At 40.4% G+C, this 13196-nt stretch overlaps 1 protein-coding gene across 8 annotated transcripts in view; it reads left to right on the forward strand.

The window, feature by feature from the left end:
• ankrd31 (ankyrin repeat domain 31) overlaps nt 1–13196 on the forward strand; it is a 40538-nt gene that overhangs the window by 7395 nt on the left and 19947 nt on the right. For 7 of the 8 annotated variants that reach the window (XR_006024831.1, XR_006024832.1, XM_042069557.1 and 4 more), the window contains 7 exons: nt 157–260; nt 1477–1534; nt 1844–1932; nt 4012–4206; nt 4378–4520; nt 11080–11185; nt 11668–11705. Coding sequence is in view for 6 of the 8 variants with exons in the window: in XM_042069557.1 (XP_041925491.1) it covers nt 157–260; nt 1477–1534; nt 1844–1932; nt 4012–4206; nt 4378–4520; nt 11080–11185; nt 11668–11705 (733 nt within the window). In the remaining 2 variants the exon portion in view is untranslated. Of the gene's footprint in view, nt 1–156; nt 261–1476; nt 1535–1843; nt 1933–4011; nt 4207–4377; nt 4521–11079; nt 11186–11667; nt 11706–13196 lie in introns of those variants that run through there. The other variant, XM_042069560.1, reaches the window with a different exon arrangement.

A 13196-nucleotide genomic window follows, 5' to 3' on the forward strand; every position in this document is an offset into this window, starting at 1 on the left:
AATTATATTAAAGGAAAGTTCTTCATTAGGGTTGTTCATTAGACCATACGGCATATTTCAGTGAATATATGGCACATCACAGTATGTTTATTGTATGACAATAGTTCAATAGTCTTAAAACTGATGTAATTCAGTTGGTACTTTATACTTTCCTAGGATATGGGTAGATAGAATATCTGTGGGAGAGGCCTATCAAGACTCTCAACTGGCTGAAAGCCAGCAGACCCCAGCCGCAGTACATCGCCCTACCAGACTCAGAGGTACACACAACACAACACAAGTACACACAACATTTATTAATAATTCATAGTTCATCTCTCCTGCGAAGCATAAGTGCAAACATAATTGTTGAAATGGCATGGTTGTTGAATTTTGTTGTTGTCAATGGCATGGTTGTTGTCAATTGTTGAATTTGACATTTAATATAGGCATTACATCTGGTACCTTAGTTGTGACCAGGCAACCTCTTAAAAGCATGAATAGAAACAGGAACAGGAAATGGACAGGCCATAGACAGGAAGTAACAGTGAATGATGAGTCACACCACCAAAGAACATGGTTGGAGAAATATCAATGCAAATTGATATAGAGGCCTATAAAGTGTATTGACTATAGCATATTCTGGTGGAAAATACAATGTGATTAGCCTCAAAGGAGTAAAGATAAACATGTCCTTTAGAATTTTTTGTCTGTTTTGACGTAATAATAATAAGCAAGAAAAGAGAGAGAGAGAGAGATTAGACAGTGCTATGACAGATTGAAGCACCAACCAGAAATTGTGAGTCCAAGTAGCTGTGGGGGGAACAACTTGCCAGGAGAGGGTGCTATTTTGCTTGACCTGGAGTGAGTGATCACAGACTTGGATGTGAACTGACAAATACTTGGATTGAAGCCAAGTATTTTTTTTTTTATTCAGCATTTATGTTTAGTAGCATGATTACAAGAATCTGCCATGAAATATGGCAATTAAAAAAAAAAAAAAGGATTGTTGACCATAGTTTTGTTGGCTGACATCTGTTCATGATTTTGCATAGTCATGCAAATGTGGAATTCCATGCCACTGTGTCAACAAGAATGGCAGCCTATCCAGACGTCTTGGTGCTTGGTAACAGTATGTTCTGTTGCCGTGCGTCCTGCGTTGAGTAGCAGTGTATTGTTGTGTAGGAGAGGGCAGATGGGATGAATTCTGAGTGTAACATATAGGCAGAGGAAACAGTGCTCTATTTATAGGCTAGTCTTGGCAGTGATCTTAGAAATGTCTGTAGTGGCATACAACAGCCTGAGGTCCTTTACTCGGCAGAACAATTCCCCATACACCACAGTGTCACTCTCTTTTTCTATAAATCTTCTTAAGTAAAAAAAAGCTAGACGTGTTTGCACAAGCAGGACATTGTCCCGTGACAAATGTGCGTTAAGTTGCAGATTGTTTATTGTTCGGCACAATTGAGGTGTGGTTTTTCTGTCTAATTCAAACAGGGAGAAAAATGACAACACCTTACAGTGACAGCAAAGCGGCTAAGAGCTTCACTCAAAAGTATGTTGCTAAGTAAATAAAGGAGGTTAAGAGTTGGAGTATGAATACAGAAATACATATTAATTGAATTCCACTTTGTTCAAGCATATACAGTACATGTCAAATGTATACTGTATACATGCCAAACTTATACATGTTGTCTAATGATCATACATGGTCAATGTTTTCAATGTGAGCATCATCATTCATCAGTGTATCCAGTATATCAATATATCAATGCATCATTTGTTATGCATGTTTGGTACATGAGTGACATTCAGAACAATGCACTGTGTGTGGGTGAGTCATACTTTTTTATCCCCCCTTCAGTGAGGACGTTGCTAATCTAAAGTTGACAAAAAGGGAGGAGGCCCACAGAGAGGTGCCAGCACTTGCAACGCGTCATCAGGCCTCTGAAAGTAATGGCGCTGGGTGTTTCTCAAATATTTCACTGATTCCATGGTGTAAACTCCCAATGACTTCAGCACTTTCACTTGTGTGGTTTGATGCCGAATCCAATAGAGGTTTCACTCCTTTAAAGGGTCACATGCTATCCTATCTTAACACGTGAAAGCTTCCTGCCACAAAATTAATTTGGCTCAATAGTGATTTATTCCATAAGAAGCCATTAATTACACTGAGACACATTCTTGAATTATTAAAATTAAAAAGAAAAATAACAATGAAATAATATGAAATGATTAATATTGATATCGATATCAATAAATATTGATTTCAGTCTATATCTTAAAGTCACCTTCCAATAGAACAGTTATCACCACATGTCAATTACATTAATACACAGGATTAGATGTTAAAATCCCTTGTGCCAAAATCCAAGGTAAAAACACATTCAGAAGCCCCTGCTCAAGTTTAACTTTAAAAAGCACACTACCCACAAATCCGCCAACAAATGGTCACAAACAAAATACAAATGGCCCATCCAACAGCAGTATATAGTATGCGGCATGTCATTGGGGTTATCAAGTGGGCACCCTCAATAGCCCAAGTTTCGTTAAGTCTTCAACCTGTGATTTATCACTAAGGCTTGCATCATACCACCTTCCCAGACTCTTCACTGGTTTCTCCAGAACTGTGGGAATCACCTCCTTATTTATAGCAAACTTCTTATCTATTACCTTCCCCTTAACAATTGAGAGACTCCTAGACTTACTTGGCTTCACCTTCATTCTGGCCCATTGCAGATTACTATTTAACTTATCCAGCAACCTGTTGGTGCATGTAACGGTTGACGTCAAGGTGGTCATGTCGTCCATGAAAGCCCTAATCGGGGGGAGGTGTGGCCCTCCCTGCAACTTCTCCCCACCCACTACCCATTTTGAGGCCCTAATGATGACCTCCATTGCCATTGTAAAAGCAAGTGGGGAGATGGTACATCCGGCCATGATTCCTATCTCAAGTTGTTGCCACCCTGTGGTGTAATCAGCTGTAGTAAAACAAAATTGAATATCCAGAAAGTATGCTTTTACTAGGCTTTTAATGCTACCTGGGATTCTGAAATAATCAAAGGCCTCCCACAACAGACTATGCGGCACAGACCCAAAAGCATTAGCCAAATCCAAGAACACAACGTGCAGGTCTCTCTTCTCACGCTTTGCTAATTGAATTTGGTGCCAAATCATGCTGGTATGCTCTAAGCACCTGGAAAAGCCAGGAATTCCAGATTTTTGCACCGTTGTATCAATTAGTTTATTCCTTTCAAGGTAATTTGTCAGTCTCCGTGCCACCACACTGAAGAAAACCTTCCCTTCAACATTCAGTAGACTAATTGGCCTAAATTGATTAATCTCCACTGCGTCCTTTTCTTTGGGAATAAATATTCCCCCAGCCCTCGGCCAAGCCTTGGGAATACTCTGCTTTTTCCAAACTATCTTCATTAATTGCCATAGAAATCTTAAAACATCTGGTGCACTCTTATACAACCGGTAGGGCACTCCATTAGGTCCCGGGGCTGAAGAGGCCCTTGCACGTTTTATTACTTCTTGCACCTCTTTCCACCTTGGTGGACTATCGTCGCATTGGCGACTTAATTCACCAATAGGTGGGATATCCACAGGAAGTACCATCTCTCTGAACCTCTCCCTATCTTTGTGCACTCCCTCTAAATACTCCTCAAGCTTCTGCTTAGGTTCCAAATATTCAGTGTGTTCTTTTTTAAAGACAAATAACATTGATGAAAAGATCTATATTGATATAATAAATTACACAAATATTTATTTTTGGGCTTTTTATGCCTTTAATTTGATAGGACAGTGGAGAATGACAGGAAGCGAGTGGGAGAGAGAGTCAGGGTGGGATCACGAGGCGGGAATCGAACTCGGGTCGCCGGCGTACGGTGCACGTGCCCTAGCCAGTTGCGCCACGGCTGAGGCCAAATTACACAAATATTTTTTGGTTGATTTCAGTCTGTATCTTAAAGTCTTCTTAAAGTAATCCTAAAGTGCCGCATTCAATAATATGTTTACTTGCATGTGTAGGAGCACAAAGTGGCCGAAGTGAAAGCAAGACCAAACTGGAATTGAAGGAGAAAAAGATGTTGACGGTCAGTCAGATTAACAAGAGGAACCGTTATGGAGAGTCAAAACTACATTTAGCAGTGATGAGGGGACATGAGCAAGAAGTCAGAGACATCATGAGGTTGGGGACCTCCATCAACATCCAAGATAATGCAGGTAAGAGGGATCCAGCCCTTTTCCTGTTGCTGTTTCAGAGTCTTCCTCAGTGAGGCACTTCCTCTGTGAGGTACATTAACACCTCTAGATGTTTCTTTATTGGCTCACACTGAAGCAGAGGCATTGCTTAGGGCCTTTTGGCAGTATGACAGCTTTTGGACTGTGTTTCAGGCTGGGCTCCTCTACACGAAGCTGTGCTCGCAAAAAAAGTGTCCATAATGGGCCACTTACTAAGAGGAGGAGCCATGGTTAATATCTCTGCCCACAGTGGTGTCACTCCACTACATGATGCAGTAGCGCTCGGAGAATATGAGGTGAATTTTTGATACAAACCCCATTCAGGGTCATAGGGACTAAATGCACTAGATCTGAGCAGAAGGCAAAGAGACTACGAATTAAAAACATGCTCTATAAATTATGAAAACAAAACAAGTAGTATAAGTTTAAACATTTCACAGTTATATCTTTTAGGGTTGCAGCCAGGGTAGGAATTTCACGGCGGCCGCGACGGCCATGGCCGTCGTGATGCCCCTTTGAAAATCAGAGGTTTACAGGCCACGGTGGCCTTGGTGCCCCCTTCTTTCAATATTCTGCTTTGCGTCCTACTAATAGCGATATTTATGTATTCTATGGCCTGTCAAAACAATCTTAGCATTCACAGCGCAAATTAATTTAGTTTTTTTATACAGTGGAGAAAGTGACAGCGCAAGAAAGAAAGTGCGTCCAAATTCACCCATTCTTCTCAGTTGAACTACTCGTGAAGTAGCCTACTCATCACACAGACATCACAAGTATCACATAAAAGCTTTTTTCTCAGCTTTTAAACAATGTTAGCCGCTAATTGCTGTGGTGAACGGTTCGCGAGAAAAGTAAATAATATCATTCAATTTAATCATAAATTCTACTGAAGGTTTTGCGTCCATCTCCCTACCCATTCATCTCGGTGGAATACTTCACGAACTCTTCGTTTAACACATGACAAACCATATATCAGAATACACAGCAGACCTTACCGAACACAAAGGTGTAAAGCAGTCCCCTGTACAGTTAGCCGTTCCAGAGTAATCCCGTTTTGAATTTGCAGTAAATTTCAACATACATGGATGTCTCCAAATTTGCGCTTTAAGTTTTACACTGTGTTTAAATTGTTCCACATTATTTCATAACGGGCCAAATACAAAATAAATATTACAAATGTCGCCTAGATATCGGTAAATCAGAGGACAGCTGACTAAGAGTTTGTGAAAGTAGCCTTAATGATCACAAAATGCTAAGCATGCATCTAGGCTATTTGAGTTTCTTAAAGCTGAGCTGTGCTTAAATTGTTCAATACATGATTTCATAACAGGCCAAATATAAAATAAATGTTCAATATAGCCTAGATATCTGTAAATATTAGATGATCAGATGATTTACAGTTATGTGTAATATGTAATGTTTCATGTTTTTGTAATGTTTCATACAGTGATGCAGGTCTACTGCAGTGAATAGGCTAAATACAACTTTGATCATTTTTATAGCTTACTACTGTATAGTTAACTTTGGCCTTGGTGCCCTGACATGTGGCCTTTGTGCCCCCCACCAAATATGCCCAACTGAAGGCCAAGTGGCCTTGCCCCTAAAATGGTGAAATTCCAAGCCTGGTTGCAGCTATTAATCAGCAACTATTTTGGTAATCAATTAATTGGTCATTTTTTGGGGGGGGGGGGGGGGACTTAAGTCAAGTCAAGTCAAGTCAAGTTTATTTATATAGCACATTTCATACACAGAGGTCATTCAATGTGCTTTACATAAACAAAACCAAACGATAATAACAAATAAAAGCATAGAAGGGCAATATAGTCAAAGAATAGTTAAAAGGTAAAGATCATAATAAAAAGAAAACATAAAACACAAGGTAAAATCATTTAAAAATAAAGAATAATTAGTAAGCAAAAACAAAGGCAAAAGTAGTAAAAAAAGTAATAAAAGACAAAGTAGAATAATTATCGAGGCAGATTCAGAATTTGTAACTCGGCACAGTTAGCAGAAAGCGTCTGAGAACAGTTTGGTCTTAAGTCTAGATTTAAAACTGGCTACAGTTGGGGCCTTTTTAATGTCATCCGAAAGTTGGTTCCACAGCTGAGCCGCATAGCAGCTAAAAGCTGCTTCACCATGTTTAGTTCTAACTGTAGGTTTTACTAGCAGGTTTTTCACCTGGGACCTGAGAGGACGAGAAGGTGTGTACTGCTGAAGCATGTCTGACAAGTATTTAGGTCCTGCTCCATTTACTGATTTATAAACAAGCAATAGTGCTTTAAAGTCAATTCTGTGACTTACTGGAAGCCAGTGCAAGGACTTAAGAATTGGAGTAATGTGGTCAGTTCTTTTAGTTTTTGTTAGAGTCCTAGCTGCTGCATTTTGTATCACCTGAAGCTGTTTAATAGTCTTTTTAGGAAGGCCTGTGAACAGTCCATTGCAGTAATCAACCCTGCTGGAGATAAATGCATGAATGAGTTTTTCTAAGTCATGTTTTGACATCAGCCCTCTGAGTTTGACAATATTTTTGAGGTGGTAAAAAGCTGATTTAGTTATCGCTTTCATGTGGCTGTTGAAATTTAGATCACTGTCAATTAATACACCAAGGTTTTTAACAGTATCCTTTGCCTTCAACCCTTTTGTGTCAAGGAGAGTGGCAACCCTAAGTCTTTCCTCATTTTTACCAAATATAATTACTTCAGTTTTTTCTTTGTTCAGCTGAAGAAAATTTTGAGACATCCAGGTGTTGATTTGTTCTATACACTGACACATAGATTCAAGAGGACCATAGTTGTTTGGTGATAGAGCTAAGTAAATTTGTGTGTCATCTGCATAGCTATGATATGAAATCAAATTATTTTGAATGATTTGTCCAAGTGGGAGCATATAGAGGTTGAATAATAGTGGCCCCAAGATCGACCCCTGGGGAACACCACAGGTCAAGGACGTTGGTGTTGAGGTACAGTTTCCGATGGCAACAAAGAAGCTCCTTTCTTGTAGATATGATTTTAGCCAGCTGATAACTATGCCTGTAAATCCAACCCAGTGTTCTAGTCTGTGTAGTAAAATATTGTGATCAACAGTGTCAAATGCTGCACTAAGGTCCAGTAGCACTAGGACTGATGTTTTACCTGAATCTGTGTTGAGGCGTATGCCATTGGAAACTTTAATGAGAGCTGTTTCAGTGCTGTGATTTGCCCGAAAACCAGACTGAAAGTAATCAAAATACCCATTTGATGTTAGGAAGGTGGTTAATTGATTAAAGACTACTTTTTCAATAATTTTGCCAATAAAAGGTAGATTGGATATGGGCCTGTAATTGTTTAGCATGGAGGCATCCAGGTTATTCTTCTTGAGAAGTGGCTTTACAACAGCTGTTTTCAGTGACTTAGGAAAAGTGCCAGACAGCAATGATACATTTACAATTTGAAGGACATCCGCCGCTATGAGGTGAAAAACAGTTTTGAAGAAATTGGTAGGCAGAGTGTCTAAGACACATGTGGAAGGGCTGAGATTCTGTACCGTTTTTTCAAGTGTTTCGTAGTCTATCAAGCTGAACTCTGACATCAAGTTTAGTTTCCCTCTGTTTGTTGCTGGAAGTTCAGGTTGTTGAATTTGTAATTGAGCAGATATGTTGAGTCTGATTTTGTCAATTTTACCTTTAAAAAAAGATGAAAACTCATTGCATTTATTAGTTGAGAGAAGTTCAGGCGCTAATTGTGAGGGGGGATTTGTTAACTTATCAACAGTTGAAAATAGAATACGAGTGTTATTTGAACTTCTATTGATAATGTTAGAAAAGAAAGACTGTCTTGCTTTGCATATTTCAGAGTTATATGTGCGGAGCATCTCTTTATGGATTTCATAGTGGATCTGAAGTTTGTATTTACGCCATTTTCTTTCAGTCTTCCTACACTCTCTTTTTAGAAGTTTAACTGCTGGATTTTGCCTCCATGGTGCTTTCTGTTTGTCCTTAACTTTCTTGAATTGTAATGGAGCAATGTCATCCATAATGTTTGCCATTTTTGCATTAAAGTGATCAAATAAGTCTTCAGAGTCTGACAGTTGACTTGACTTTAGTGAAAGTGCTTGCTCAAAGAGAGCACTTGTCTGATCATTTATGATTCTCCTTTTTACCATCATAGCTGTGTTTTCAGTGTGTGGGGACATAGACACATCAAAGAACACGCAAAAATGATCAGATAAGGCCAGGTCTTTAACAGCTGTAGAGACATCGAGACCCTTTGTGATAACAAGGTCGAGGGTATGGCCGAGAGAGTGTGTTGGCCCCTGTACATGCTGTGTTAGGGAGAAAGTATCGATTAGTGCAATGAATTCCTTGGCATAATTGTTTTCAGGATTATCCACATGCAAGTTTAGATCCCCTGATATAATAAGACAGTCATACTCTATGCAAACAACTGATAGCAGTTCACCTAGCTCTTCAAGAAAAACTTTAGCTGAATGTTTTGGAGGCCTGTAAATTGTCAGTAATAAAATCTGAGGAGAAGACTTAATGCATGCACACAGATATTCAAATGAAGTAAAGTCACCGAATGACGACTGATTGCACTGAAAAGACGTCTTGAAAATTGTGGCTATCCCCCCACCTCTTTTATTTGCTCTGGTAGCACTCAAAAAACTGAAGTTTGGGGGAGCTGATTCGATGAGAGTAGCAGCACTGTTTGCTTGATCTAACCATGTCTCAGTTAAAAGTAAAAAATCAAGGTTGTGTGTGCAAATTAGATCATGAATTAAGAATGATTTGTTTGAAAGAGATCTGATATTTAGGAGTGCTAGTTTTGTTAGTTTAAGTGTTGGGGAAATATGATCCATGGGGGAAATCTGAGGTTGATGTGGTACGGGTAGGAGATTGGACTGGTTTACCCTATAAGCTCGATGCATTTGTGTTCTATTTCTTGTCAATACAGGAATAGAGAATGTCATGGGCTTACTGGGTCCCGGCATGTTCTCAAAACTACTGTCAGTACCATTTATATTGCAGGGACCCTGAGAATATCATGCAATACAGTCATCATATAATTGTCCCCTGCTGCTGCCATCTGTATTTTCCACTGCACATTCCATGCTATATGCCGGCTGAGAAAATGAACTAAGAGGTTGCTGCTGCTTAAGAGATCCTTCTAAACGGGGAGGGGGAGGGCGAGGGGGTGGAGGTGCCCTTCGCTTCTTTGGTGCTAATGATCTTGGGCTAGTAAAACTCTGCATGGGATGGTGATGGGTATTCAGGGGATCCTGTGGAGTTTGAGTGGGTGGTGGGATGAAGGGGTGGGGATGGGGATGAGAGATTAGGGGGGTTTGTGTGGCCTGGGGAGTTTGATTGGGTGGGGACGTGATTGGGTGTGGGTGGTGATGGGAAATCAAGGAGGTTGGGGTTGAAAATTGATCCAGAGTCTCCATCTGCCTGCTGAGGTTCTGGGAAGTTTGTTGCAGATGCTCCGCTTTCAGCATGTATTCCAGTAGTGTATTCCATGTTGTTGTGTCTTTGTGGTGACAAGGAGACGACGGAGGTGGGGAGGGGTATTGGTACTCGTGTTACAACATGACCCTTCCTTTCTGATATCCTCTCAGCAGCTTTGATAGGTGCTATCTCCTCATGCTCATCACATCCATTTGTTTGCTGAGATTCCAGGGAGTTTGACGCCAGTGATTGACTTTGAGTCATTTTAGCAGCACCCATCTTATCTTGTCCAGTGGACATGGCTTGGCATTGTTGAGCTGGTTGTTTATGTTTCTCCAAGGTCTGCATTTCAGTGGAGGCTAGCGGGTGGTTATCAGAGGGCCCCACAGCAGGGGAGGTTGGGCATATCTCTGTTTCAGCCTGTGCAGAGTGTTTTGGTTTAGCTGAGTTGTTGATGTCATCCGCTTGTTCCGTCTGTATGGCCACTGAGCGCTTATCAGAGGCTCGGCTCAAGGTTGGCAGAAAAAATGTTGGGTGCAGGAGAGAGAGGTGATAGTATTCGGTTAAGATCTTGGCCCCAGTCCAACTCAGCTCTGTGCTATTTGGTCTGAAGTATTCCCTGCGATTCCAAAAAAGGTTAAAATTGTCAATAAAATTCATCCCAACTGAAAAGCATGTTTTTGCGAGCCAGGTGTTTAAACTGAATAGTCTGGAAAATACAAAGCTTCCCTCTGCTGGGAGTGGGCCACTGATGAAAATTTGTATTCCAAGCTCATATAGGGCCGAGAAAAGTTCCTTGAAATCTTCTTTGACATACAGCTGTTCTCTGTAGATGTCATTTGCTCCAACATGCACAATGATGCGCTTGATAGTTGCATATTTTGACACCAGTTCTGCAAGCTTGTTTTTTGTGTCATCTGCTCTATTAGCAGTGATATTAGACTGCTGGGTTACATGCTCTGCATTTCCAGTAGTTGCTGTACTCACTTCATGAGATGCCTCTCGTAGTTCATCTGTCGTTGATGGAAGGGCATGCATCTTTGATTCCAAAGTAGAAATCCTCTGTTCTAGCTCAGTACATTTTCGGCATGATCTCCTGGGTCTCTGGCCGGAGGAGCGCATTTTGTTTTAATCCAACTTCAAGGTGAATTGCCGTTCAGTTTTTGCTCGTTGACTTGGCTGGCTCATTTAAAGTAAAAAACTAACCACTAAAGTTTCAGATTTAAATGTACTGGTTTCACTGTCTTTGCTAAACTAGCTTGTAAATGAAATAAAATAATGAAAAAGAGTGGAAATTGCTAAAAGGATAGGTGACTTACATTTTTTTGTTTCGAGCATAGTGTCATAGTTGTTTGAAAATAGTTTTCAGTTACAGATAACTGTCAGTAAAAAGTAAGCACTCATAAATGTACATTTTTGCACCCATTTTTCAGATGGTTGATCTTCTACTAAAGCATGGTGCTGACCCAAAGCTGAAAGATGCTAGGGGCATGGCACCCATAGACCTGGTGACAACAGCTCCTATTGCAAAACTGTTAGGTAAGAAACATGTTTCCCCACAGTGGCACCTTTTGAGGAAGTTCAATTGCTCTTGTAAAACCTCTGAGGGGCTGAGGCCTGAGGCACACTTTGAGCCCCTCAGAAATTACACCTAGCCTTCAGATATCACACACTGGCCAGCCACACCCGCATCAAACCCACAAAGGGGAAGCACAGCAAAATCACACACATCAGAGGACTGTCTGGTGGTTCTGAAACACAAACACACAACTCCTGCTTTGAAAAGCCCCCTCTTGTAATACTCTAGTGGTGGCTTTCTCTCTATCAAATACAGGTACAGTAACTGCACAAACATGCCAAGAATTCAGTGTGTAAGGATTCTATCAGCTCTTCAGTGTATCATATTGTGTTGTAGTGCGTTTGTGGTCTGTATTGTCTTGCTGTACTGGCTACTTTTCACAGGTGCAGTACATTTACCTCTGAATCTCTGGTATGTAAGCTATTTGTTTTTCAATCTCCAGGGCATCCTGATATGAAATTCTGCCCGCAAGGAGATGTGGTAAGTTCCAGTAGGCAAAAAGAGCTGGAAAATGCAAGCTACTTCACAGTCGGCAATACTACATTTCATTGCCTGGCAATACAAGTTTTCATACATGGCATGACCTAAGATTACACTCAGTAAACATCACAAGCTGCTGCTGTGCAGCCCCAATAGCTTATCATGACCTGGTGAACAGTGTTTTTCCCGATGCATTATACTGTCAGTGACTGACTCGAGAGAAGTGAGGTTCTGTGTTCCATTCATTAATTTTTTAGTGGGGGCGTGCCCTGCTGTGCTTCCATCTGTTAATTTATGGCACAATTAAATGTTATGGAACCGCAGGCCGATAGAAAAAAAAACTAAAACTTTCCCCGATCGAGATTATACTTTTTAATTTGGTGTCATCAAATATAGTAGAGGCATGATATTAGGGAGTAGCCTGAAGTGTATGAGTGTCCATTGAATGTGCGTGAAACTGACACACTGAACCACTTGTGGGTAGGCCAGAAGCAACGATATTTAAAGCAACGAATGAAGATTCCAGTAACCGTCCACGAGAAGAGCTAGCCTAATCCATAGCCTAATCCATTGCATGAACAAAAAAAAATGGAAATCGTGACAAGTTGTAGGTAAATATCATAGCAAATAGCATATGGCAATGACAGCTTTAAAAAAACATTTATTTCGGTCGTCTCGCTGGAGAGAACGCAGAATGTGGGTTGTTACGTAAATAAATGAATTAGGGAGATGATCTGCATCTCTGTTAACCGAAACCTAGTTTTCCTAACATCTCCATTGTTAGGTATAACAATAATAATAGCTGATCTGCTGACTTGCATCTCTCAAGTCAGTGTCTGTAACCTAGGCAATGAAATTCATTTAATTCACTGTTGGTTTTTAATAACAAATGAGTAACAGTCTACACCATTGGTTCTCAAAGTGGGGTCCGCAGCACATTGTCAGGACCCCATAATAGCCTACAGACATGACACAAGTTACTCTCCTTAAAGTGAAAGGCACCTAATTAGACTTACAGTACACACCACTAATACAATGTAATCATGACATTAAAGGTAGGTGTTAAAAAAGTTTAAAAATATTTTAGGCTACTTGTAATTATGAACTATATATATATACACACACACTAGCCTGACAAAAGGATAGTGCTACAACTCATGAGTCCTATGCGTTTTCCCACCAGCGGAGCTAGTTGGCTAGTTCAAACTTTTGGCAACTTAAAAAAAGCTTAATTCGTGTCACGCTGTTCGCCAACAGCAACATCCATCTTCTTTGTTTTTAAGTAGAAGGGAATTCACGCCGAACCGTTGCAACTCTGCCATCAATCATTATGTTAAGCCCATCTTCCGACTCTATACACAATGTGATTGGCCCTATCGAAGCTTAATTTTTCCAGCTCGAGCGGAGAGTTGCTAGACTAGCCCGTTACAATGTAATAGAGGCAATCCCAAAGAAAATCGGTAGGCTTCCTGCATGACCCATTCTGAATCT

Source organism: Alosa sapidissima, chromosome 18 (assembly GCF_018492685.1).
Source record: "Alosa sapidissima isolate fAloSap1 chromosome 18, fAloSap1.pri, whole genome shotgun sequence".
Taxonomy (NCBI): Eukaryota; Metazoa; Chordata; class Actinopteri; order Clupeiformes; family Clupeidae; genus Alosa; species Alosa sapidissima.